This window comes from Bacillus rossius (assembly GCF_032445375.1).
Source record: "Bacillus rossius redtenbacheri isolate Brsri chromosome 9 unlocalized genomic scaffold, Brsri_v3 Brsri_v3_scf9_2, whole genome shotgun sequence".
In the NCBI taxonomy this organism is placed as follows: domain Eukaryota; kingdom Metazoa; phylum Arthropoda; class Insecta; order Phasmatodea; family Bacillidae; genus Bacillus; species Bacillus rossius.
In genome coordinates, this window is record NW_026962013.1 from 33,995,493 (window position 1) to 34,021,295 (window position 25,803).

Here is a 25,803-nt window from a genome sequence, read left to right on the forward strand (position 1 = left end):
TTTGATAGTAAGTTAAGTTAAAAAAAAAATTGTACACAATACAGTAGCACTAAAAATATGTAAAATAATACATTTTTATTATAAAAGTTGAAAAGACTTCAAAGTTCAGTTGCTGACTGGTCTATAAATATTTTTTTATCCCTCCAGGGTTTTGGGGGTAAGTAGGGGGAGGGGGCCGCTATCTGATCCACCGCCCCTCCCATAGTACCGTCACTGTTTGTGTGATATGTATACTTGTCAGTGGTGAAAATAGAAAGTGTGAACTAGTAGGAGCTTGATAGCTGTAGTTAACACCCATGCTGAAAGCCAGACCAATCTAGTTACTACTCTCCCGTTGTAATGTGGTATGCTTATTATTGCACCACCAGTTAGGTGTGCATTACTTGTATGTGTGTAAGTTTAGAGAAACTGCATTTGCACTGTAACTTTACTAACATGTTGTTATTCAAAACATTTTGTTAGCTAGAAGTCATATTTGTTTTGTGAATCTTACTAACACTGAACATATTGTTACACTGTATTCTATTGTACAGCTCAGACTGCACAAATGTACTAAATGTTTGTTCAAAGTCTGCAAATTTTTGGTTACAGTGTTCTAGTTTTAAAATTCTTCTCACAAATTTTTTTTCTTCCCCAAAATAATATTTTTTTTCTGTATTATTTCCTGCACCTGATGCATTTGCTCAGAGTAGTTTGGATCACTTGATTCTTCCTCCATTTTGACTGATGTAACAATTCCTCACAAGGCACTAGTTGCACAGTGCGGCATTGGATAAAGTCATTTCTGACTGCATGAGACTTGACATCTGACTCGAGAGAGCATCTGAGGAACATTCGGCAGAGGTTTTTATGCTAAGTTTGTTTTTGACCTCAGTGCGACTGGTGGATGTCGAAAATAATATAAATACATGACTTGCTTACGTTGTGGTGTTACATGGTCTTATTAAGCCTAAGGTAGTTGTAAAATAATTTGTCACAAAAGTTTTTGGTCACTTTGATAAATAGAGGACTAATAAAACTGGTAAAAAGAAAAATGAATAACATTAAGATTATGTCGCTTGTCTTTATGCTTACAATATCCAAATTTTTTGTAAACGTGCAACACATTTTATGATTAAAAGCTCTTAAAGAGGAATTAATTTCCACCATCTTGTATTTTTAAGCATTTAGCCACAGCCTGCAGTATAGCTTTCTCATGATGGTTTATGGCTTGACATTCTTGAATTATTGCAAATGTTATGATACACATAGTCAATCGCATATAGGAGTAAAGTATCTCCTTTCTGCACTTACAGGTTGGAGCCTGTTTGTAACAACAAACTGATAATGTAGAAAATCTTGTGAAGTTGTTTTTATGCATTGTCATGCCAAAAATTAAGAGAAATATTTTGTAATAGAAGAGAACCCAATCAAGAAAAGAGAATAAGGTTGTGGAGACTTAAGAATGAAGAGGAGAGACAGAATTAAGTGAGGGCGGTAAAGGATGACCTCCCCAGGGTTGAGATACAAGATATCAAAAACGAATGGGAGAGATTTAAGAAATACCTGGTAGGAGCTGTAGAGGAGGTGCATGGAATAAAATGCAATAAAAAGAAGTGGAAGGAACTCCATGGTGGAATGAGAGAGTGAGAGGAGCAGTGGCGGAGAAGAACAAAGCCTTCAGAGGATGGTTTAAGGGCAGGTAAGGGCATATAGGAAAGGAGAACAAAGGAAAAAGATGAGAAAAGCAAGTGGTTAAAGATGAGAGAAAGAAATGGATGTAAAAATAGAAAAGGATGTGGAAGGAAGTAAGAAACTATTATACTACCAAGCACAAAGTGGGAGAAAAGAGAAGGGTCAGACAGAATGATAAATGAAGAATGGTGGAGTACTTATTTTAAAAAGTTGCTAAACCCGGATGGAACGGAAATGAGAATGAAGAAGAAACAGACGAGCAGGAAGTATTAGCAGAGTTGGATGATGAGGATATCATATGGAAAGAGGTAGAGGAAGCATTGAAAAGGATGAAGAATAGCAAACCTCCAAGGATGAATGAGCTAACAGTAGAAATGATAAGAGCAGCAGAAGAAGTAGGAATTCTTTGGCGGTAAATAGTGATGAGGTGTTGAAGAGAAAACTGCATACCGGAGGACTGGAGTAAAGAAAGGGGACAGGAAAAGATCTACTATGTGCTCATAGTCACCTATGGAGCAGAGACTTGGACTGTCGACAAGAGAGATGCTGGGAAGATCAGAGCAATAGGAATGAAGTTTATGAGTATGTTGTCAGTTACGAGGCGAGACAGGATCAGGAATGAGATGATGGAAGCAAGAACTGGAGAACAGGACTTGAAATGGATCAGTGAAAAAGCAAGAATGTGATGTATAGTCATGTCCAGAGAAAAAGAGAGGCTGCCTAAGAAAATGATGACGTGCACATAAAGAAAACCCCAAGAAAGAGCAGATAGTTAAAGGAGTGCAGAAGAGAGGTGGAGTGAATATAGTTGGCAAAAAATATCATTGTCAATCATTTGTATATTGCAGTATTTAACAGAATTCTGTAAGACATTGAATTTTGGATGTTACAGAAAAAAAATAGGAAAGTTTTGTTTGAATTATGTTGTATTTTATCCAAATATTCATAGAATCTTGTCCCTGTTTGTTATGATAGCATATTTGATAGACTTATAGCAAGTAGAAAACATTTTACTTCACATTAACTCTACTTGGGCTTCAAATTTATAACTTTATTCTAATTACATACTAAGATTGAGTAACTGGTTCTTTATTTTGCAAAAAGAAATAGTTGACAAAATGTTAACCATTTTGTGTTCTGTAGTATTTTCCTCAGGTGCTCAATATTCTAATCACCCTTTTTTGTTTGCATTGCATAAAAATTTATGGTGAACATTGACAGCACTTCACAGCAATGACTTCTCTGTTTAAGCTCACATAGAAGAAATATGTGGGTAGGCACCTACAGTAAAAGCATCTATAATTTTAGGAACCCTTACTTGAAATGTGTTAACTGTGATGCTACCAACACTTCTCTTCACTACAGGATGAAAGATGTATAAAATATGTATGTGTAGTTATCTGGTAGTACATTAACAGACATCATCTTACTATAGTTACTTTTATTGTTCAAATAACCTTAGTACAATCATGTTTGAGGTTTAAGTCCATCACAGATTTGTAAAGCTAGGGTTATCTGAACATTTACAATCAGTTTTGTATATGAGTAGATACATCAGTTGTTCCACAAGCGCTACCTTCAAAACAAACATATTTGAATCAAAATAGAAAACTAAAACCCCCAATTTTAAAGGGTCAAAATTTAAATTTAAATCTACATATGTAGTTTGTAAATCTATACAATATCTGATTCTTATCAAAATAATTAGTAAACTGGTTAAACACAATGTGTGGCTACAAGAGGTTTAATGTTCCTTGTGATCCTGGTGATTTGGTCCGACATTTCCTTCATATAATGTTAAACACTTATAATTTGAAAGACACTAAAATCAGTGTTTTTTTAAATTTTAAATTCTGTCATTTATTATTATATATTTTTTTTGCTAAGAGGAAGTATCGCTGTGAAGTGATGGATGGTTTGCCACCTTTTTGTAACTGGTGTGATGCTATTCTCTGTCGTTGCAGAAACCTCATCATGTTGAGTCACAGTGCAAGGTAAGATTTGGTCTTGCACACTCACTCACTGTTCTGCATGGCATGGAAATATTAAACATGTGCTGTACCATTTTATATGGTTAATTTATACTAAGTAATTTTTGAAATCAAAACACATGTTTAAGTTGGAGAATGTAAGACTTGGAAGAAAGAAAAAAAAAAAAAAAAAAAATATATATATATATATATATATATATATATATCACATTACAAGTATGTTCAAGCGTATACAAGTTAAAATACTTTCATGTAAAAGTTATTAGCTATATATTTAATAATATCTGAAGTAAAGTTTCAATAGTATACTGACTTGGTTGGAAATAATAAACTACACATTTTCGGAAGTGCTATAATTTTAGGGCTTTAAAATTTTACTCTTTTATGTACATTTATCATTTCATTTTGTGTCGTTTGCAGGTGTAATATGTTGATGACATGGCCTAACTTATTAAAAAATAATAATATATATATATTTTTAAAATTATAGTTTGGCTTAATGGCTTAACGGTGAGGGCATTAGAGATCATTACACAAGACAGATCAAAGATATTGGGAACTGTGCTGTGAAGAGGGAGGGACTGGGGGGGGGGGGGGGGGGGAGGAAGGCCCGGTTAAGTCTTGAGATTAATAGAATTCATAGTAAACCGACAAGTTATGTGTTACGTGCAGATCACATTTACAGTTACTGCAAAGTAACATTTAACAGTTTTTAATTTTTTTTAGTTGGGGGTTTGGAAAGTTGTTCATTAAGAAATGGGGAGGGGGCCCGACACAATTATTCGTCCCTGGGTCCTTGGTTCTCTCGATGGCGCTGCTTCAGTTTGTGCATGATTGACAATTGTGATATAAGACTATAAAATATCACAGGTTGCACAATTTGAGTCCTAATAATTATATTTTTACTCTTACAGTTATAAACACATTTATTGTAAAATATTCTCAAGAGCTCAATAGAAATATAAGCAAAACAAAAATTCTTATACCTACAAAATCTGCATAAATGATAAGCATGGCTACAGTATGTACGTGGCTTATGAATTTAATTAATCTGAGGACATCCCGGTGTTAAGGTCTGAATACTGGTGGAAAATAATGGGCGCCACCACGTGAGTGGGCACGTGGACCCGGCTCGAAACTCTAACTCAGGGTGTTACGTGGCCCGTGTGCGGCGAGATATTAGCCCTCCTGATATTTAATGCACACCTGTTCCTAACCAAGCCCGCTCTTAGCGTCGGGCACGCTTCTAATTAACCTCAGTGGGCTCTTAGGGCGCTGACTGGTTAAGGACCCACGTGGCCCCCCCGAATACAAAGACACGTGACTCAATTAAGTTGGTTTTTATTTACTCACGTTACACGCCCTTACACAATCCTTCCTTGATACGGTTATAAAACGCCCGAGGTACGAATCGAATTAGGTGAGGAGGCGAACCACGCACGTGGTCGCCTCAAGTTCTTACTTCTTACACGGATGACAAAAAACTCCAGAGAGTAAATAATTATTACTTAAGCAGTCTCTGCGACCGAGAGAGGCCCCGAGGATATAAAGAAAACGATTTGGATAGATTACTTAACAGAACTATTTCTCGGTGAAACTACGGTGATGTCCTCGGGGTGTCTGCAGAGACGTCCGCTCTCGGCCGGCTGAAGAAGGAGACTTGGGAGAGACAAGGGCTTGCGGATGGCAACATGGTGCCATTCGCGCCGAACACAATTACCGTTAACACCCTAGCTATTGCGTGCCCCGGGTTATTATGGAAAATAACATAAACTCTTTATAAAAATTAGCAATTCACACCCATGACCAGACCGTCTGTAATTATTACTTATGTAAGTAAAATAGTTTAAATCAAGTTGCATGTTAGTTCCGCCGTCGCCCGCTAGGGAGCGTCCTTGTCCGTGCTTGCACGTATTTTACTACAAAACATCATAATTTAATTAAACAAAAGACACTCACATACATAGCCGTCGTGACACTATTTTGGGGCGAAAAGAAAAGGATTACAATAATTATTAATACATATTAGGGGTGCGGCGCACTGCAGCTAAGCGCCCTCTTGCCGGGCTACCAACACACGCACACACGCACGCACAAGCGGGAGGTTTGAACGGAGATGGTGGTGTTTGGGCGATGGCATATCGGGCTCAAAGGGGGCCGCAGGCCCGGACGACGTCAAACCGGTGGTCCAGTATTCTAGCGTTTCTATTGGTGACAGTTATCCTTGAGAAACATAGATGTGAAAAGCAATAACACTGGTGCATCTCAAACCCAACTGCTATATTTATACAGACAGTGGTGGCAGAAGCTTACCTATTTTATTACAATAGTATCAAAACCACACATCTGCACCCATGGAAATGATATTGGAAATGAAGAACAGGTAATCAGTAAATGGATGCTGTATTCATGTCAATACATATTATTCAGTATGTGCATGTTATGTATTTGGCATTGCCTTGAAAATGCATGCACTTAGTGGTTTTGCATTTTATTGTAATTTTTTATTTAACATAAATTATTGTTAGCTGAAATTTCATTTCAACTTGATCCACTTCTGAATTATAATTTATTGAAGTAGTCATACCTTTAATTTCTTTAGCAATTAGTGCTGGGAGTACACGGTGTTGACTAGTTCTGAATTGGGGGGATTTTACAAACGTTTGCAAAATATATAATTTGAGGATTAAAATTTGTAGTGAAATGTCTATGAATAATGAATTTCTGAATATTAAGTCTGACCACTAACAATATTTTTTAATACTTAATTTCTTTGTTACAACAGCTTCAGTGGTAATCGGCCCATCATATGCATTTTAAGAATTTTCTTGTGTTTTGAGTCGTGAATATATAATTACTGATAATTCTTACTGCAAGCATTTCAAAACATCTAGAAATTTAGTTTGGAAGGGGTCAAACCTTATTAATTAATGACCTATTATTTTGCCACATTAGTAATGTAAACTAATCTTATAAGATCTAAGTTGATAAGTTACGAAGATATAGAAACATGGGTACATACTTAAAAATATAATATTAACCATGGCACAAGTGTAATGAACCATATAATTTTTTTGTTGTGATACGTAAGCACAATTTTTCTGCTGCACCATCTCACACTCTGGTGACGAACTGAAGAGTGACTTAGTTTCTGATGCATGCTACCGTGCACCTAAAAAGTACCAGCACATCTGACACCGGTGCAGCTGGGTGGTAATGGGATCTTGCCGATGTTAGCATCCGTGGAGAGTCAGCGGTGGTTCCGAGGCATTTGTTTGGCTCAGCTGCAACCTGATGCTGGTTTTTGTTTTGTGGAACTGTCACACGCCTCAGTTGCACAGTAATCAGTTTGAATTGCCATGACTGTATTTGGGGCTTGGAGACAGGAGGGAGTACAGAGCTTATGTTGCGGTGATATTCAGTGTTATACATAATCCAGTTAAACCTTTGAGGAGATAGTTAAATTACATAGTGAGCTGGTGCAGCAATAGAACACCAAAGAACATTCCCTAGGACCTGAGTTTGAATTCTCACCTGGCCATCCTGATTTTAGTTTACTATGGTTTCCTAGAATCACTCCAGGCTAATGCTGGAGTGGTTTCTTACCCTAGGCTTAGGGCAGATTCCTTCTCCATATGTGTGTCTTCAACCACCTCGCCGTGAAAAATGACTGTTAAAAACCTATATGTAAAGCTACACAGTGAACGGTATACTGCATATATTAATGGGTGCCAGGGAATGCCAAAACAAGCAATTTTTGTTAAGGAACAAAACTCCTGAATCGTAACCCTGCAAAGTTACAGGCACAAACGGTAGCACGCAAGATTCAATTCAGCGTGCTCCTTGGGAAGTAGGCGACAGTTGTTTAGAATAAGCCATGCACTTAGCAGCCAGCTGCCTAGTGTACGTCACCCTTCGTGGTACGAAACTTCCAGTTTCAGGCAGTCGCTGACCAAGCCGTCTGCAGGTGTTCCCATTCTGTACACGTCTGTTGTGAAAGCACCTTTGGTAAACTGCTCACTGCTTCTACTGCATTTCCTCTCGCCTGCCCATACACCATGTGCATATCAGCCATCTCTACGAATGTAAAGTCTGTCAAGCTGTTACTGTTTGTCAAATCTGTAATCAGTGCACCTTACAGTCAACACTGAGCCAAACTTGTAAACATACAATAACTAACCATCCACTGTAATGTACACCAGACCTTATGTTGCTACTGCATATGGCTAACTCATATCTGTGCCCGCTTCGTCGCCTGCTTCCTGCAGAGCATTTGAACATCTCTATGCTGTGATCGCACGTCTTCTCAGCCAACGGAGTAGTGCATTATGTGTGCAAAATTAAAATTTTTGAGCGGTAACTTTGGACAATGGTTCCTTAACAAAAATTGCATGTTTTGGCATTTGCTCCCACCCATAAAATTTATGCTCAGCAATTTCCAAACACTTGTATATTGGTACCAAAAAATTATTTACTGTAACTATGGTGGGATATATATCACTGCCAGTATTGATGTGTAGTGTGTCATATTTCGAGTACATTACGAAAGTAGAGAGAGAGAGAGAATGAGATTGAGAAAAGGAGAAAAAGTGAAGAGAGAAAATTTCCAGAAAATATCCAATTTGGTGCAACCAAGAACAAAAGTCTCGAGATGACCCACGAATAAAGCATGAAGCTTAGTTCCAAAGAGAGATATTTTCACAGACCATTGTAAGCTGCCTTGATGAATCTCAGAATATAGGCCACTAAATTTTCAGAGAGTAGAATGCAAAATACAGCAAGGAAGTTGGGAACTGCATAGGAGTGGTAGGCCAGGGTAGGCTATACAGTACGTAATAGATGTGATACCTTATCCTACTCAAAGAATGTAAAGTTGTGTTCAAACCTTTACTAGTTCCCAAGTGGTGAACAATATAACTCCCTGATGCAGTGTTTGGAGCAACAGTGCTAATGCCAGCTTATGGTCAAGCAGAATGGTAATTATGGTAGAATAGTAATTAACTCATAAGTCAAAGTGAACTAACTACCTTACTGAAGCCACAAGAATTTCTTTTTGGTCCAGCGTAAATCCAGGTGTACTAAAAGTTCAAGTCCGAGGGTGGAAAGGGAGTTGGATCAGAGTACATATCCAGTTGTGCAGAAATGGGGAGAGAGTTACAATCTACAGATAAACTATTCTAAGAAGAAGAGGATTGGGAAATGTTCAAAGACATTATAAAAGTAAAAAACCCTAGAAAATGCTGTATGGGAAGAACTCTTTGGATTAATAAGAGCGTAAATTAGTTTACATACAGGTTAGCTATGATATTGTGGCCATGCTAATACCACATTTTATCCAGATAATGTGATGTACATCAAATGTTGTTTATTTCTTGTCTACCGGTGTTTTAATCCACCAAAATATCATCTTTCTTAAGTATCTACCCATGTTTACCCATGTCTACCCATGTTTATCATTTACGTTTTAACAGAACTGTTATAGCAAAACACATTCAGCTTATTTTTTAGAAATACAGTAAAAATAGTACAATACTTGTATTCCTAACTTTAGAAGGAATACAAAATTTATTTAATATTAAAATGTTGTTCATAAAATCTTAAGCATGTGTGTCGTGAATGTCATTTTAGTGTGTAGATTTGTTAAATTTAGTTTTTATGTTGGTGAAAGTGTTTGTATGTTAGCTAAGCATATGCATTTTTGTTAGTTTCGAGAAACAGTCTTTATGTGGTTTCCGGAAGCAATTTTTGTACTTGAGCGTTTGTGAACATTTGTTTAAGTATTGGTTTGATGCTGAAGGGTATGTATGTAGTTATGCTGTACTCATAAAAGACATCTCAAGATGTTTGTAACTCATCTTCATTAATCAAGTGGCAAGATTAACTGGAGAGAAACATCTGGGATTAGTTGTTAAACATATATCAGTCTTTTTATGAAAATTTATTATGTGGTTGCTGAGTAGAAAGTACCACACTTTATTAGTTAGTGTGTAATTTCAGAACGGTGTACAGGCACCATGATAAGATAACAACTTTGAAAAGGATTGGTGGTAAAAAATTTTTAATGCTGTTAACTGATCTCATTTTAAATGTCGGTTATTAAATTTAGTAATTAGGAAAACTTTTAACTTTCAATGAAATCAAATATCCTGAATGTATATATATATCTAAAATATAAAAGTTTAAATTAGGTAATTTCGGTTGGCATGGAGTGTGTGAATTTTTATATTTGAGTACATATTAATGCACCACAAATTTATATACGTATCCATGTCGGAACTGTCACCTAAAGAGTGCAGTTTATGTGTGTTGTAGTTTACTGAAGTGAAAAACCACACAAACTGTAGCACCAGTTGAAGCACAGCATACTTTGTGTGTGGTGTGTTTGTATTTGTTTGGTTGGCACGAATTTCACAGACAGATCTTGTGCAGGCGTGACAGCCATCTGGTGACCACACACCCAAACTAGAGGCATTTCATCAGCAGGGCTACCACCCAGGAGTTAAGTATATGAAGACCAGTATTTGTGATGCACGGTGCACGCTATCTGCACAAGTATTATACTTGGATTTGCACAAGTATTGAATCTATACTATTTACATTACACATTTTAGAATAACTGGATTTCTTAGCAACCAAACTATTTAGCCACAGAGGATTGCAGTATTTTGCTTAGTAAAATGCATGGTCCACACTAGAAAAGAATCTTCACTAGGCGCTAGGACTTCTCTAATAACTCTTAGTTTTTTTTTTCCTTTGACATTTTCAGCTAACTCATAAAAAAAAAAACACTTTTGAATATCTGCTGTATTATTTTGTCAACTTTTTCCACACGTTTATAAAAGTATGAGCAAAAGTCTTTATTGTTTGCAGCAAGGTATCTTTCAGACACGCTATGCAAGCACATAATTAGAATTTTATTTTGCAACATTAATATACAGGCATTATATTCTTCAAATTTAATGAACTACAATTTAAAAAAATTTCTGTCATGAAATATTTTCAGTAGCTCATATTGAAATTTTTGTGAATGATTTTATAGCTTACAAAATATTTTTAAAACTTTGTGCCCATAATTACTTCTTAATTACTTAATTACAAATACAATTTTATTCCCAAGAAAAAATGGTTTAAAGAGGCACGCTAGTCTACCCAATAGCCCGTGGTAAGTCTTACACTATGACTGCAGGACGTGATATCCACATAATTACCTACACTTGATGCTAGTCCTGGGAAATGTGAGCACCGTTGTTCTGAAATGCCCAGATGGACAACAGCCGCTGGTCACCTCAATGTTGCTGGTTGGTGCTGGTAGCTCGGCTATCGTTCTAGCGGGAAGGGCAATGGCGTCCCTGGGTGTGGCACCTGCTAGTTCCCCAGCTCCAGCTCAGTTCTCGCACCACACGTCTTCTTCCCTAATGATAGTAACGGTGGTCACAAAATTAGTGTTGAAGATGGAACGAAAGCGGAGAGAAATACAACTCACGAGAGATTAGGTCGATGATGAGATGCGACAAATGTGCAGTAAAAACTTTATAGTCCTGTCACTTCACAACTTATTCACCGGTAGAACCTGCAAATGTCATGGCATATTGTTAAACATCAAAATTGTTTACCACTTCGCACATCTGCAATTCAACGAAGTGAAGTGTTCATAGGCATTGTGCATCAAATTACACTTAAAAACAAAAGCAAGAGTTTCACAGGCCAAGAGTCTCCTATGTTTGAATGTTGGATGCATGGTTTTGTATCCTCTGTCTGGGGAAGAATAACTTGTGGTTCCAAATAGTATTTATCAACATTTGAATAACAGAGTAGTGAATGCTTTAAATGACCAAGTTAGTTGAGGCCTTCTGTTTCGTAACCTTGCTCGAATGAGGTGGCACAAGAACCATAGTTGTGGATAACCAGCAGTGCATCGTAGCATACACTGGACACCACGCAAACCACGCCGCTGCACTTTGGGTGAGTAATACTGAAATAATAAGGATATTGAGAAGATAGAATGGTTGTTGAAGACAACTGGCTTCTGTTAAAACAGTTTGCCGTATCGTACTGCAGTGGAGTATGTGCTTAAAGTTATCAAATGCTAAGAAGACCAGCTATCATTTCCTTAACACACGCACTAATAAACTTTTGTTCCAACAAAAAGTGTTAATTCATAATAAATTCTGCATTTTATTTTGCAAAAGTTTTTTGTTGTATCTTGAAAAGTGAGAGATAAGTTTCGCTGAATACAATGCTGACTTTAGAGCGGTTCGAAACAGACACAAAGAAAGAGTGGAAGGAAGAGAATCAGAATGAGAATGTCGACCCATCGCTAGTTCAGGTGGAACGACCATGTTACTCTCCACAAACACAAGCCTCTGGCTTCCACTGCTGCCACGTGACTGCAATCTGCCAATTCTCACACTCCCACACTACAAGCCCAAGTGTCTCCTGCCTACTAGGACACTTCTAACAAAGGACCATTCCCATATCAGAGACGGGGAATGTTATCTCCAGTTTTCTTCATCCTGATCCTTCTCAAACTGGACACAAGCCAGCATTAGAGAGAGAGAGAGAGAGAGAGAGAGAGAGAGAGAGAGAGAGAGACACACACACACACACGTACTACTTATTATTAAATTCATAATAAAAAAAACTTGCTTTAGTTTTGTTTTATTTTAAAAGATCTGTAAATATGTATATTAGAGCAAACAATACAGGTAATTTCTTCCAGTTTGTAAATATGTATATAGTTACCAGAACAAATACGCATACTTACCATCAGCTTTCCATCTTTGAATTTTGATATTGCATTATCTTGTGGCCACCAATTTTTTTCATGGTTAACGACCAGCTGGCGCAAGCCTGGTGGCGGGATGAGGCCAGTTGAAGAATGAAGATGACGAGCGGAGGAGATGACGGGGGAGAGTGCAGCGACGTCTGCGCGCCTGTGTTGCAGGTGGAGCCGGCGCCACCGGCATGGCACGCAGGGCAGCCAGCGCCGCGACGTGGTGGACTACCGCACCGGCTACATTCGCTCCCACCTGCGCTCGCCGTCCGGCCGCGTCCGGTGACCGGACCCGGGCCACCGCTTCGACCAGCTCCAGCTCTGACGTCCGGGGGATGCCGTCGGTTGTTCCGCGTAGGAGAGGCAGCCTAATATACGTAATGGCTCTCTAAAAAGATAATTTAACGTAGTAAATCGACAAGTAAAGAAAAAAAAAATATATTCCATCCTAGCATATTATCATTACTAATATAAACATTTTCATAATGAGAGAGTTGCATCACAGACTATCTTTTTTTAAATTTTGGTTTTACGGCTTGTGGACGATGTCAGACACAGTACATAAGTCGGGAAAATTGGAGAAGGCATCAAAGGTGGCTTATGGTAATTCCCCTGGAGTGATTAACAGAAATCATAATGGTAACTCGCTCGGTCATAGACTTTAACCTTTAAACATATTGTTACAGAAACAGATTATGAACTTCCAAAGTGGTGCACATTGTACACAACTGCTGTCATGCAGTGAGGATCACCTTCCTTTCAGGAGCAGCGAGAGACATTCTGTTGCACTTACTCTCCTAAAATAACCCCTTCCTCGTGCTAGGTCGCCCAGGGCACGTCAAAAATAACAACCCATTCATAAATGTAACACGCATAAGTATGCATTTGAAGTCCGATATGACAACCATCAATTTTGCATAATTTTTAATTTGTCTACTTATTACTTTTTGAAGTGATAACTTCTTTTACAGATGGTAGGGTAAGTCAAAGCGCTGACATCTTCAGAGCATAATGAAAAAAAAAAAAAAATACTGTGACAATCAGGAAGAGAGTTGGTGTAACTGCTTTTTTTGGTGCCACGTTCGCTCCACTTGCACTTCTATGGTAACACCGAGCAGGTGTTAGCAGCACCGTTAGTGAGCTGATGAGAACTACAACCAGTCTGTGAAATTTAATTTCTACCGCGCAAGTGACCAAACAGCCAAGAGTTTCATATTTTTTTTGCAAGATAATCAGACACAAAAAAATTAGACTTAATGTTTGGTGGAATAAGAAAAACTCTTTGCTTTATGTGTGTGATTTCATTAATTAGCTTCAGATTTGAAACAAGGGGAGCATGTGCAAGTCATAACTGTGGTGTTTCACTTGTAAAAAAATACACATTTATTTTTATAGGTTGTGGTTTAGTTAGAAAATACAAAAAAACCACGAATATGTGTATGTCGAGACTAACTTCTTTGACAAAAGAAAATTACTGCATTTCTGTGTGTGCAAAGCAATAATTTAAAGTAAAGTATATTAACTGCAGGAGATTGCAGTGGCTATGATCCCATTAAGCCAATAATAGGTAGACCCAAGAAAATGCGGATAGGAGTGAGAGAAGACGAAACACAAAATCTTAGCAGGTAAATATTTTATGATGTGCTCATGTCTCGACAGTTACAAATATGAATCGAACTCTTTGGCATGAATCATAATTTACAAGCACTGAATTGGTACAGTAGTAATTCGGAGTATTATAGTATAATTCTGCGGGGATCTGGTCAATTCAATGCTCTGTGCTATATGAAGCAACTACCAGAAACATAACACTCTACCTTCACCTTTATTTTTTGATGCAACCCTCTCATTTAACATAAAAAAACAACTTTGTAAAAAAGTTAATGGTTATTGTAGGTCTACATATGTGAAACTTTAGGAATAATTTTTTATAAAATATTAAAGTAAATCATTTTATTAATATTGAAACATTGTTTCTGTTAATAATTTGGTAAACTAAATTTCTAATCATTCATGTTATAAATTAATAGATAGTAAGAAATATATTTTTTTTTCATTGAAAAAAATTATTTCAAACAGCATCATTAAAATTTTTAAAATAAATTATCGAAAGTATGTAATCTTTGCTTGACTGCAAACCAAAAGTAGAAAATAATGAAGCTCCTGCAACTAACAACTGACGCATTCCCCAAAGAAAGACGGCGAAAATAATAGAAAGACTTCACACACTTGTCTACAGTTTTCTGCAAAATGAATTAATTATAAAGTCACAGCGTTGAACACAAAATTAGGATTGACAATTTTCAGTACACACTTTTTTTTTATACTATGAATGATAAAATATTTGCAGCAAGTCACAGAGTTCATAGACTACATATGTTAATGTCACTGAAAATATGTTTTAAGTGTGTATGTGATGTCAAGGTTTTTAACATTATTATGCACATTGAAGGCTGTGCCTCACAAGCTAGACCAGTGATGACCAACTGGCGGCCCGCAACTTTTCTTACGGCCCATTCAAAGAATCTTTCAACATATAATAGGTATACTGTGTTTTAGCCAGTATAGTAAAACTCGCTTAAGAAATTCCCACTTAAGAGAAGATTTCTTGCATAATACGATTAAAAAATTTAGCACCTGACCTATCAAAAAAAATAATTTTTAACCCCTTAAATAAGTTTTCCGTTCTATAAGAACCTTGAGAAACTTCTTATCAGGGTTTTACTGCAATTATTTAAATGTATGTAGAATAAGTTGTCTGCAGATACTATTCAAAAGCCATGATATTCTCAAAGAAAAAAAAAATGTTATAATTTGTTTGATTGTAATTCTCTTTACATTTAAATGTTTTTAATATTTTGTAAATACAGTAGAACCCCGATTATCCGTGTTAATGAAGGGGACGAGTGAGTCGGATAATCGAAAATCGCGGTTAGCCGAGTCATGCTTGCCTCAAAGGTCATTAGCACACAGACAGCCATCTGTGGACATTCGGAGATTACATATATACACATGCTTTGTGTACGTGTGCGTTGTTGACATAGAAGCGGACTGCTTAGTGCTGGGCAGCAGTGGTTTTTAAGTCTTTCGTGTGCGGAGACGTGGGCACGCGAGTCGTTGTTGCACCGAGGTGTGTGACTAGCCGCCTGCCAGTCCGAGGGCCCAAGACAGCTGATAGCTGCCAAGGTCACGCATTCTTTTCATCGCGTGTAAGCGACGCTGCCACACTTAGCTCATTGCTCTGTTGTCAGTAACACCATCGGGCTGGTTATTGTTTTACAGAACGACTGCCTTCAAAATTCTTTTCGAGATAAGATTTTTCATACCAGTGCATTGAGACTTGAATTGATGGTTTTGAAACGGTGTCTCTGTCTCGTATAATTCACGGTGTTTTTATCCCCCTTTATTTATATGAATTTAAAATGTTAGATTTTTTATTTTTAGCTTGCTGAACGTGGAATTAGTGCAAAAACGGCCTAGTGTTGCAGATGGGTCGGAAATCTTATAACGACCACCTCTTTATAACGACCCTAATCTCGGGAACCGTGAGGGGTCGTTATATCTATTCTCCGTTCACTCTTAGCTGAGTTTTGAAATAAACAAACACCGTCGTATCACTGCGCCGCGTCAGCAAGTGATAGGCTGAATTTATCTTGCGTGCCAAGCACTAGTTGCAACACACACACTTCAGTACAGTCAGTGCTAATAAAATAACGGAGAAGTAATATAACAGGAAAATGGTTCTTCTGTCAAACCTAGTTTTTTTAAAAAAAAATTACGTCTGCTGTGATAAAATTACGCCACTTAATGCTACACCCTCCGACATTTTCTGTTGAAACCATTCAAACAAACAAGTGTCCAAGCTGCTAAATGTGGATTCGTTCATCGTCTTGCGTTTATTTAATCCACTTGAAGTGTCAGCCTGTGAAGCAAACTGAAGGATTTTTTCGCGATTTTTTATGATGTCGCGCACTGTTGTGTTACCGACATTAAACTCAGTCGCAAGTTTGCAATCGTTTCTCCACTCTGAAATCTTTCTATAATTTTTGTTTTGCTGTCGATGGACAGTACCACTCGCTTTCTTTTCTGTTCATTTGATGACATTATGAAATGTTGCGCTCAACACTTCCGCACAACACAACGGTATAATCCATCGGAATGCAGATCACTGTTACAATACATAAAATTATCACCACCTTCACGCTTCAACAACGTACACTAATGGAATGGACTGTCTCCATGCGCCGGGTAATCTCTGTGGCACGGCGCCGTGCTGCGCGCGGGAGTGTACAGTCCGGTCATGCGGACGTGGAATCGCGCACCAGTGTATAATCTATTCACGTAACATGGAACACAAAAATATTATGTACATACGTATGTATGTACTAGTATTTTTTTTTAAACTTTCTGTGTATATAAACATAACTGAGTCAAAGTACTTTGACCAACATACATTTTGCAAAGTATTTTAACATTTACATACATTTTGAATAATTGGTTATATGTAACTAAAAAATTGGACTTGATGGACATAAATCGCGGTTAATCCGCGAATCGGATGATCGAGTCGCGGATAATCAGGGTTCTACTGTACTATTTTTAAGAGAATAATTTTTTGTTTCTTCAAAACATTTACTGGTTATTCTACCGAATAATATAACACCAAGAAATTGTTGTGAGAAATAAAATCTGGCAGTCTTAAAGAATGAAGTTGGCCATCACTGAGCTAGATCATTTTGCCTCCCATCACAGTTGGATTCAGGAATTTCTTACATTTATTCAAGACTTCACTTTGATGACAACTGAAGATTTTAAGGTAGTCACAGGTCACAGGTAGAGTAAAACCTTCATATGACAGAACTAAAGAGACTGAAATTTTGTTTTTTTGTTTTTACATGGGAGTTACAGTGGAGGTGAAATTGTCACATTAGCTTCTGGAAAAAAAAAGGATCTTAATATTAACAATAAGTACTCGTTTAATGGGCAGGTTCCTGGAAAACGTCCGTTAATAAAATCACGTTTCTTCATTAGAAACCATTAGAATCAGAGTTACGTTCCTTGGCCTTTGAAATGTGCTTATATCTTGCATTATATCACGAAAACAGCAAAGCGTAGGCAAGAAATGATAAGAATGTAAGTTGTTTGCAATGAGATTATTAACAAAAGAGGTCTTGAGAGTTGTTACGTCTCTCTTACAGTTCCGTGAAAAAATTAAGGAAATATTTTGTGCCAAAAAGTTTTGCCAAATGACAGAAAAGTGTGTCACTCGTATACTTTCAAATGGCAGGTATCACATTAGCCAAGCAAGCTATAAACCCTGCAAAGAAATATTCAACTTCGAAATTCATGAACAATATAAAAACTTTTACTTCCCTGATACTCGTGCAAGTAGCAATGGCCATAAATTTTTCATACTTCATTTTATTTCCAGGAGCAAATAAGAATTGTTATTTTTTTTTTTTAGTTACTTTGCATTTTTTTCATATACATTGATTAGGGATATACTAGTTTATGTAAAAAATTTTAGTGAACAATTCTAACCTCGAAACATATTCCAGTAATTTTTATTTACAAATATCACTAGTCTCTTTTTGCAGTCTTTTTTTCAAGCAGCAAATATCTGAGCATTATAATATCTCAACAACTTATTGATATCATATGACTGATAAACATTAATAGTTACCAACTGCCACCATAATGCCACCCCCCTACCCTAAAAGAGAACATAACATAGTCAGAATTAAAAGTAAACCACAAAGTAACAATAAACACCAGCTATTTTTAATCCAACAATTATTAACATTTTAAAATCATAAATATGGCTAATATGCAATCACATACTCCGCTTCTATTGGTCGTACGAAATAACATGGGCATGCTGAGCTAATCCATGCGGGTCCGTGCCCGCATGCATGCCATCATATTAAAGAATTTCGAAAAGTAAAGATACAATGCCACATACTCATTCAAAAAATTCTAAATTGATAAAATGTCCATTCCAAATTACTTACTGGTATGTACATGCATTATTTTTTGACATAGTTGCTGCCATTGTCTAAGCATTCGTTATATCTGGATACAAGCTTTTGTAGCCCACAGTCATATAAGTTTACCGTCTTTTGTCGAAACAGCATTTTAACTCCTGTTTGATATCATCGTCAAAAATTTTTGCCCTACAAAATGTTTCTCAGGTAAAAGGAATTGGTGGAAGTCTCAGTGTGCAAGGTCTGTGCTGTATGGTGGATGGTTACAAACTTCCCACTTTAAACTTTTGAGGATTGCTTTGGTTTAAAGTGCTGTGTGAGGGTGAGTGTTACGATGAAGCAAGCAGGCTCTGCTTGTCAGCATGCCCCTACATTTGTTTTAAATTGCCCATCCAAGACGTCTCAAAGTCCCGCAGTGTGCATCAGCATTAACTGCAGAGCAGTGAGAAATAGTCAATTAGAAGAATGCCTTGTACAGAAGGGAAAAAATTCCTTCGTGAATATCTGCATGACGAAAACGTACAATGGAACGCACATTTAGCGGAATTATGAATTGACGCAGCCATTATGGCATGCTACTTGAACCACACCAGCATGGAAAAAATGAAAAACAATGAGAGAAAAAAGTGAAAGATTCTAGGTTCCAATCTGTGTTGCCAACGCATTCACAAAACTTTCCCTTTCCCACTGTTTGTGGTGTAGATACTCTTGACATTTGTCTCCACTTATGTGATAAATCTCCACTTCCGTAAACAAAACAAGCACTGACATGATTGTGGCAGGGCTTAATGTCAGGACCAGTCTGTTACGTTCAGTAGCCAACTTGACAAACAAGTGTTAACTTTGATAATAACAATTTCAACTAAAAACTTAAACAAATTATGTGTCACACAACTATAAAAATAAAGTAATTTTTTTTTTATTCCTTCTTTCTCACCTTCATTTTAAACAAAGGACAGTATCCAACCACGCATCTGTTCTGTAATTTTCTTCAGCAAAGTTTTGCAGTCACATATTGCTCCCACACTTTGAGGGCCTACCGGTGTTGCGTTTTATACTGATTGCGGAATTAGTGGGTGCCACCACGTGAGTGGGCACGTAGACCTGACGGGAAACTCTTACTCAGGGCGTCACGTGGCCCGTGTGCGGCGAGATATTGGCCCTCCTGACTCTGGCGTTGACACCTGTACCTGTACCTAGCTCGCTCTTAGCTTCCGGCATGCTCCTACCTAATCGCAGTGGGCTCTTAGGGCGTCCCACACGCCGCTGACCGGAGGAAGGACCCACGTGGCCCCCAAACACAAAAACACGTGACTCGTTTAAGTTGATTTATTTAGACTTTACACGCCCTCTTACACGGTTGAAACGCCCGAGGCACGAATTGGTATAGATTGACGATGCGGACCACACACGTGGCCACCCCAAGCTTTTACGTAGAGTGAATGCTAAAAACTCCTGGGAGTATAGAAACTATTTAATACACAGCCCCACCGACCGAGAGAGGCCCCGAGGATACTAATAAAGCGGTTTAGATTAATTAAATATACAGAACTATCTATCAGTGAATCAACGTTGATGTCCCCGTCTGCGGAGACGTCCGCCCTCGGCCGGCTGAAGGAGACTGGGGTGAGCCAAGGCTCGCGGCAGGAAACATGGCGTCCGCGCCGAACACAATTACCGTTATCACTGGTAAGACTGCGTGCCCCGGGTTATTAGAAAGAATAACATGAACCTTTTACAAAATTAATACATACATACCCACGACCAGACTTTCTGTAATAACTACTTGTACATGGAAAACAGTTTAAATAAAGTTTTATATTAGTTCCGTCATCGCCCGCTAGGGTGTGTCATTGACCGTGCTTGCACTTACTTTACTAAAATTATCTAATTAAGAATCAAAAGAACACGCACTCGGCTGACCTGCCATAACATTACTTAGGGGTTAAAAGAAAAAGGCTTACAATATTAATTTAGGTGTTTTAGTGGTACGGAGCACTGAAGCTAAGCGCCCTCTTGCGGCAGTTTGTGGCGCGCAATTCAAACACACACACGACTACGTACGTATCGGTACAAATGCCGGGCAGGATAGGGATGGGGAGGAAAACAGAGGGTGACCAGGCTCATGGGGCGAAGCCCCGGCTGACGTCAACTTTTTCGCACATCTTGAAGACCTGTTTTACATAGTTTAAAAACCAATATTACATTCTTGTACCTCACGTCGTCCGGAGAAAAACTGACTGACGTGTTTATGAAATAGATGTAAAGTACAGCCTGCACAACTGGGAATATATTACCACCATGCTGCTCAATGTACTAGCAATGACTTGGTAATGTCTTTAAAAAAAGAGTGTTTTAATTCAAGTTAAGGTGTCCATTAACCAAGCATCTGTAAATAATATTTTTTGTTCACAATAGTGGTGTACCAAAATCCCCAATGTCATGAAATTATGTCACTCAGCACATAATATTCTGTAAAATAATATTTTACGCAAGGTAGCGAGCCAAACAAACTTGCAACGTAACAAATATACATACATCACATAAATCTTCAAGAAATTAGATGATTATGTACTTTTATTGTTCACACCTGTTACTTTATCAAAAGTATTAAGATTTTGTGGCATAGTTTTGTACTGTTTTATTTCTGCTGTGAATCACCACTAGACATTACTATTACTTATTTGTGTTGTTTAAATAAAATATTTTTAACGGTTGCTTGTTTAGTTTAGAACATTGTTGATAAACAATTAAATAATTAGGACTATTATTTTAATAAAAATAATATAAATTGATACTTCCGTCTCTTTGTTTTAAAGGAACTTTCACCCAAAAGAGATGAAACATGTTTGTTATGTGAAGGTTAAAATGACTTGTGTTGGATATTGTTTTGACTGGAAGTAACAGTTTGTGAGATTTAGCATTCATATTAAAGCAGTATTTGTCATAAAAAGGTTCACCATATAGAGGCCACTATGAGATTTGAGTGGTAACCATAACATAATACGCCAAAAGATAACTGCGGATGTGACAATTAAGTGACGTGCCATTCAAGGAATTAAGCCAATGAACATTGAAGGTAATTTGAAGTAAAATTTGATCATGTTTACTTTAGCTTAACATTTTTTTTGGACAAAAATCAAGGCATTTTTAAAAAGAAATACATATAACAATTGGTTTCCTTAATTCAAAAACGTTGGGAGGCATCTTGATACCAACCTCATAAAATAAGTATATATCACAAGACCAAAACCCACTTGTAACACTCAATCACTAAGTGTGTTTCGGTCACATCTCCAATATCTCGCACCACCAGGACTGCCGCCACCACTCGTAGCATTTATAGTGCCTTCCTGGTGGCCAACTATGAAAGTCCACCTAACCTTTCCACTAGTACGGGCTTTGTACAAATAGTGCCAACTACACTCTGGCCAAAAATGCTCAACTGAATGCGTGTTTTTTGAACAAATCTTTTTCTACTGGCCACTCTTCACATGCAGTTACATATAACTGTTCACCATTACAAATAACTAGCTGGTGGTAGCTTTGACAAACTCATGTGTTGTACCACATAACATTGTTCACTTGTGATGTTATGTAAATATTTTCATACTGAGTAATTGTTGATGGCCAACAGGATAAATGTAAAATATGTTCACAAATAAATCACACCTACCAAAATGAAACTGCTGCTGTTCAAAACTCAGAACTGTGGGCTGATGCAAGATTTTTTTTTTTTAACTGCATGACAGCTGTTACTATTTTTTTCCCCCCTACACTTTTATAATAGGACTAGCTGCCCGACCCGGCTTCGCACGGCTATAGGTACTAATGGAAAAAAATTAAGCCACATCTCCCATTTATAGTAATGGTAAATAAAAAAAAAAATTCAGTGAAAATTTATTACAATGCTGTATAATGTACCGGAGAGAAAATGGGTACGCCACTGCCGCGCGATGCCCGTTGCCATGGAGACGCAGAAGGCATGAACAATGCAAAATACTGTTCTCATGCAGACAAAGTACCCACTGTTGCCTGGTTTTAACCACCCATTAGATCTAATTTTCGGAAAATGTCATCCTGCGTAACATAAGGAACATTAGGGGCGGGCATATTTCGCGAAAAAATCTGCTTGGCGTCGGCGGTCCCTCTCCCACCCTCCCCCTACCCCTGCCCACTACCGCCACACCTCCCCCTCCCACTCCCGCCACACCTCCCCTTCCCACTACCACCACACCTCCCCCTCCACCCCCCACTACCACCACACCTCCCCCTCCCACTCCCGCCACACCTCCCCTTCCCACTACCACCACACCTCCCCCTCCACCCCCCACTACCACCACACCTCCCCCTCCCACTACCACCACACCTCCCCCTCCCACTACCACTTGCAAAATTTCAACGGTGATGAGGACTGCACTAACAATGAAATAGCCGTTGCCATAGAGACGAATGAAGCATCAACAAAGCAACAGCCGTTGCCATGGTGATTTCCTACCAAAAACTGGAAATAAAAAAAAAAATTTAGGGGTGGACTACCCCTAACATTTAGGGGGATGAAAAATAGATGTTGGCCGATTCTCATAGATACCGGATAAGCACAAAAAATTTCATCAAAATCGGTCAAGCCGTTTCGGAGGAGTATGGCAACGAAAACTGTGACACGAGAATTTTATATATAAGATGGACGACTTGTAGAAAAGCAAGTTTTTAATATTGGAAAACAATCTAGAATGTAATGATATTGGCATGCACTAATGGCAGTGTCCGTTTTTCAAAATTTTCACAAAAAAAAACTGATTAATTTTAATTCCCAGAAGATATTTTCCACTGTTCCCATTTCTTTGAAAGTCCTCTGTTTTGGGTTGCAAGCAGTTACACTTTGGAAGATTACATGTAAATAATAGATTTGGTGTTGTACAAATAAATGTTCTCCAACTCATTTGTCAAAGGCTTTGTGTGGTTCAAGTACATACATATATGGCCTAAATGACAACATATTACCTTAGTTTGTGATTTTTAGTAGCTGTTTGAATTTTATGTTATTTTTTTATTATTTATAAAAAGTGATTGTAAAGCATTATTGTTTACTGTATTGTAATGTTCCATGTGATATAATGTCATACCTAGCTACAGCCAAAGATGGAACTACCTGCCCAACTGAACTATGTAGGCCTATACATATATTTTTTAACACCACTGTAATGTTAATAAGTGACCATTATAACTGGTGCTATTTCTTTTACAAAATTGCACATGGCTAAATGAAGAATATATATATTATATATATATATATATATATATATATATATATATATATATATTAGTAAAATGTTTTTTTTATCCTCGTGAACTGTCACAGAATCCATCACACCAAATTCAAATTATCAAACAACACAATTGTCCTTTGTTATCATAACACCATTTTGAATCTCTGTGTGACACTTTTTATCAATTTTAACTATGCCTAAGCTTATGTACATAAAAATATACACTAGGAAAACAAAACAATTTTCAATCTGTAACTGGAAAGTTAGGTGAATAAAAATATATTTCGTAACATTAGTGCTTCTGTTATTCAAACATGTTAAAAACTGATACTTCCAAGATCTTGGGTCCCACAGTAAATATCAAGAGTAATAGTTAATTACAGTATTATTACATAACCAAATTACTAACACTTTAAATACAGTGTATACTTGTATGAGCCCAGCACTAAACATACATAAATTATAATAGTTATCTATATATATAAAAAATTAGCTTTCCAGGGAGTGAGGACAAGCGAGAATGTGTCAACTCCCCACGCAACTGTCAGGAATCGCTTGGCAACTGAAATATTATGGACTGTGGGAAGGGTGGAGGGGAGTTCGTTGTCCTCGTTGGTGCCAGCGTGGCCTCTTGTGTTCTTACTAACAGCCACCATATCTTTGTTGCCACCTGCGAGGATGTTTCATTGGGCGCTGCACAAAGCGGGGTGCATAAATTAGGATAAACTTAAAAAACCGAGCGGTACCTCTATTAATAAGGGATACAAACACTATGCAATGGCGGGGGTTAAGTGTGAGGCTGTGATTTCTGTTTCTTATGCCTAACCTTTTCCCAACTACCAACAATCTCCCCAGTTGCCCACAGATCTGAGCCATCCAAGCCACAGAATCAGAGAAGTGTAAAGCAAGACCATAACTACTATCAATAAATAATTTTACTTTACACCCAACAAATGCAAAGTAATTAATTCAGACATTTTACTAAACAAAACAAAAATAATAATCCAGGAGAACAGTGTTCAATCTCAGGTCTTGTATTAACACACCAGAACCTTCATTTGATTAACTCGCTCCCTAGCGGTACACTCTCCGCATCACCCCTGAGGCGGCTAAAAGTAAGAACAGTCTGACATTATTTATCCAGCCAGTGTTCTGGCTGTCCACGTATCGCTTTTCCACTGTCACGGACTTGCTCCCAGCAAATTAACTCACTGACACTATCAACATGCTGCCCCGTCACAAGGGCTGGGACATCCACAACCTCATTTACTTCCAAGTAGAGGAATTCGCATCATTTGGTAACTGCATTTTTTTTCCTAATAAATTTTAATCTCTACTGTTACTTTTCAATTATACATATATTGGGACTTTTAACACTCCCAAAATAATTATTGGAAGTGAACCCCCATAACACGTCTTCTATACTTAACTGACCTCTTTTTACACAACTGATTGGCCAACTGACCATGTCAGTCACCACACGCTGACTGTCTACTGCTGTGCTGCCTCCCTATTTCTGCCACAATGACTGGCTATGGTTCTAGAACTACGTTTAACATACCAATATTAATACTGCATTATTAATCAGTTAAAAACACCTGAAATAATAAACATAAAGATTGTATACACATTCCCCACCAATTTCATTAATATATTTAATTGTAATATTATGACCCAAATGTAAATTCTATGGGTAGACCGATTACACAAGACTAGCTCACTTAAACTAGGTCTACCACAGAGGGATAATGACTTCCATTACAAGTGTGCAAATACAGTGAACAAATACTTTCCCAGGAAACAGAAAAATGCCCCACTTTACACAAAGTCTAAGATAAGCTTTCTTATGATAAATGAATCGGGACTTCATGTCTCCCCGACATCCGAGGACATTAGAGATGAAGAGCACTGATGAAATGAGAATGAAGCATTGATGGAATAAAAGGCTGGTGAAAACGGGAGAACACTGAGAGACCTGAAGTACCCCCAGAGACCCAGAGCACCCTGAGATAACCAGAGTACCTCGAGAACCCACCTGCTCACTGCAATGTCCTCCACTTTTTCCACTCCCGAAAAATCCAGGAGTCAAACCGGATCACCTTGGAAGTAAA

At 37.7% G+C, this 25,803-nt stretch overlaps 1 protein-coding gene and 1 long non-coding RNA gene across 6 annotated transcripts in view; one reads left to right on the forward strand and one right to left on the reverse strand.

Annotated features, from left to right (window-relative positions):
* The window catches only part of LOC134543004 (solute carrier family 35 member F3), a 50,345-nt gene extending 37,470 nt beyond the window's left edge, over positions 1–12,875 (forward strand). For 3 of the 5 annotated variants that reach the window (XM_063387669.1, XM_063387671.1, XM_063387670.1), the window contains exon 11: positions 12,610–12,875. In XM_063387669.1, coding sequence (XP_063243739.1) covers positions 12,610–12,724 — 115 coding nt within the window. In that variant the 3' untranslated portion in view covers positions 12,725–12,875. Of the gene's footprint in view, positions 1–3,638; positions 3,669–12,609 lie in introns of all 5 variants that reach the window. The other 2 variants (XM_063387667.1, XM_063387668.1) reach the window with 1 other exon arrangement.
* On the reverse strand, positions 4,668–12,674 carry LOC134543006 (uncharacterized). The gene is made up of 3 exons (XR_010076874.1): positions 12,430–12,674; positions 10,874–11,077; positions 4,668–5,888 (listed from the first exon to the last, which is right to left on the reverse strand). It is a non-coding gene; the product is annotated as an uncharacterized LOC134543006 (long non-coding RNA).
* Positions 12,876–25,803: the final 12,928 nt, after the last annotated feature.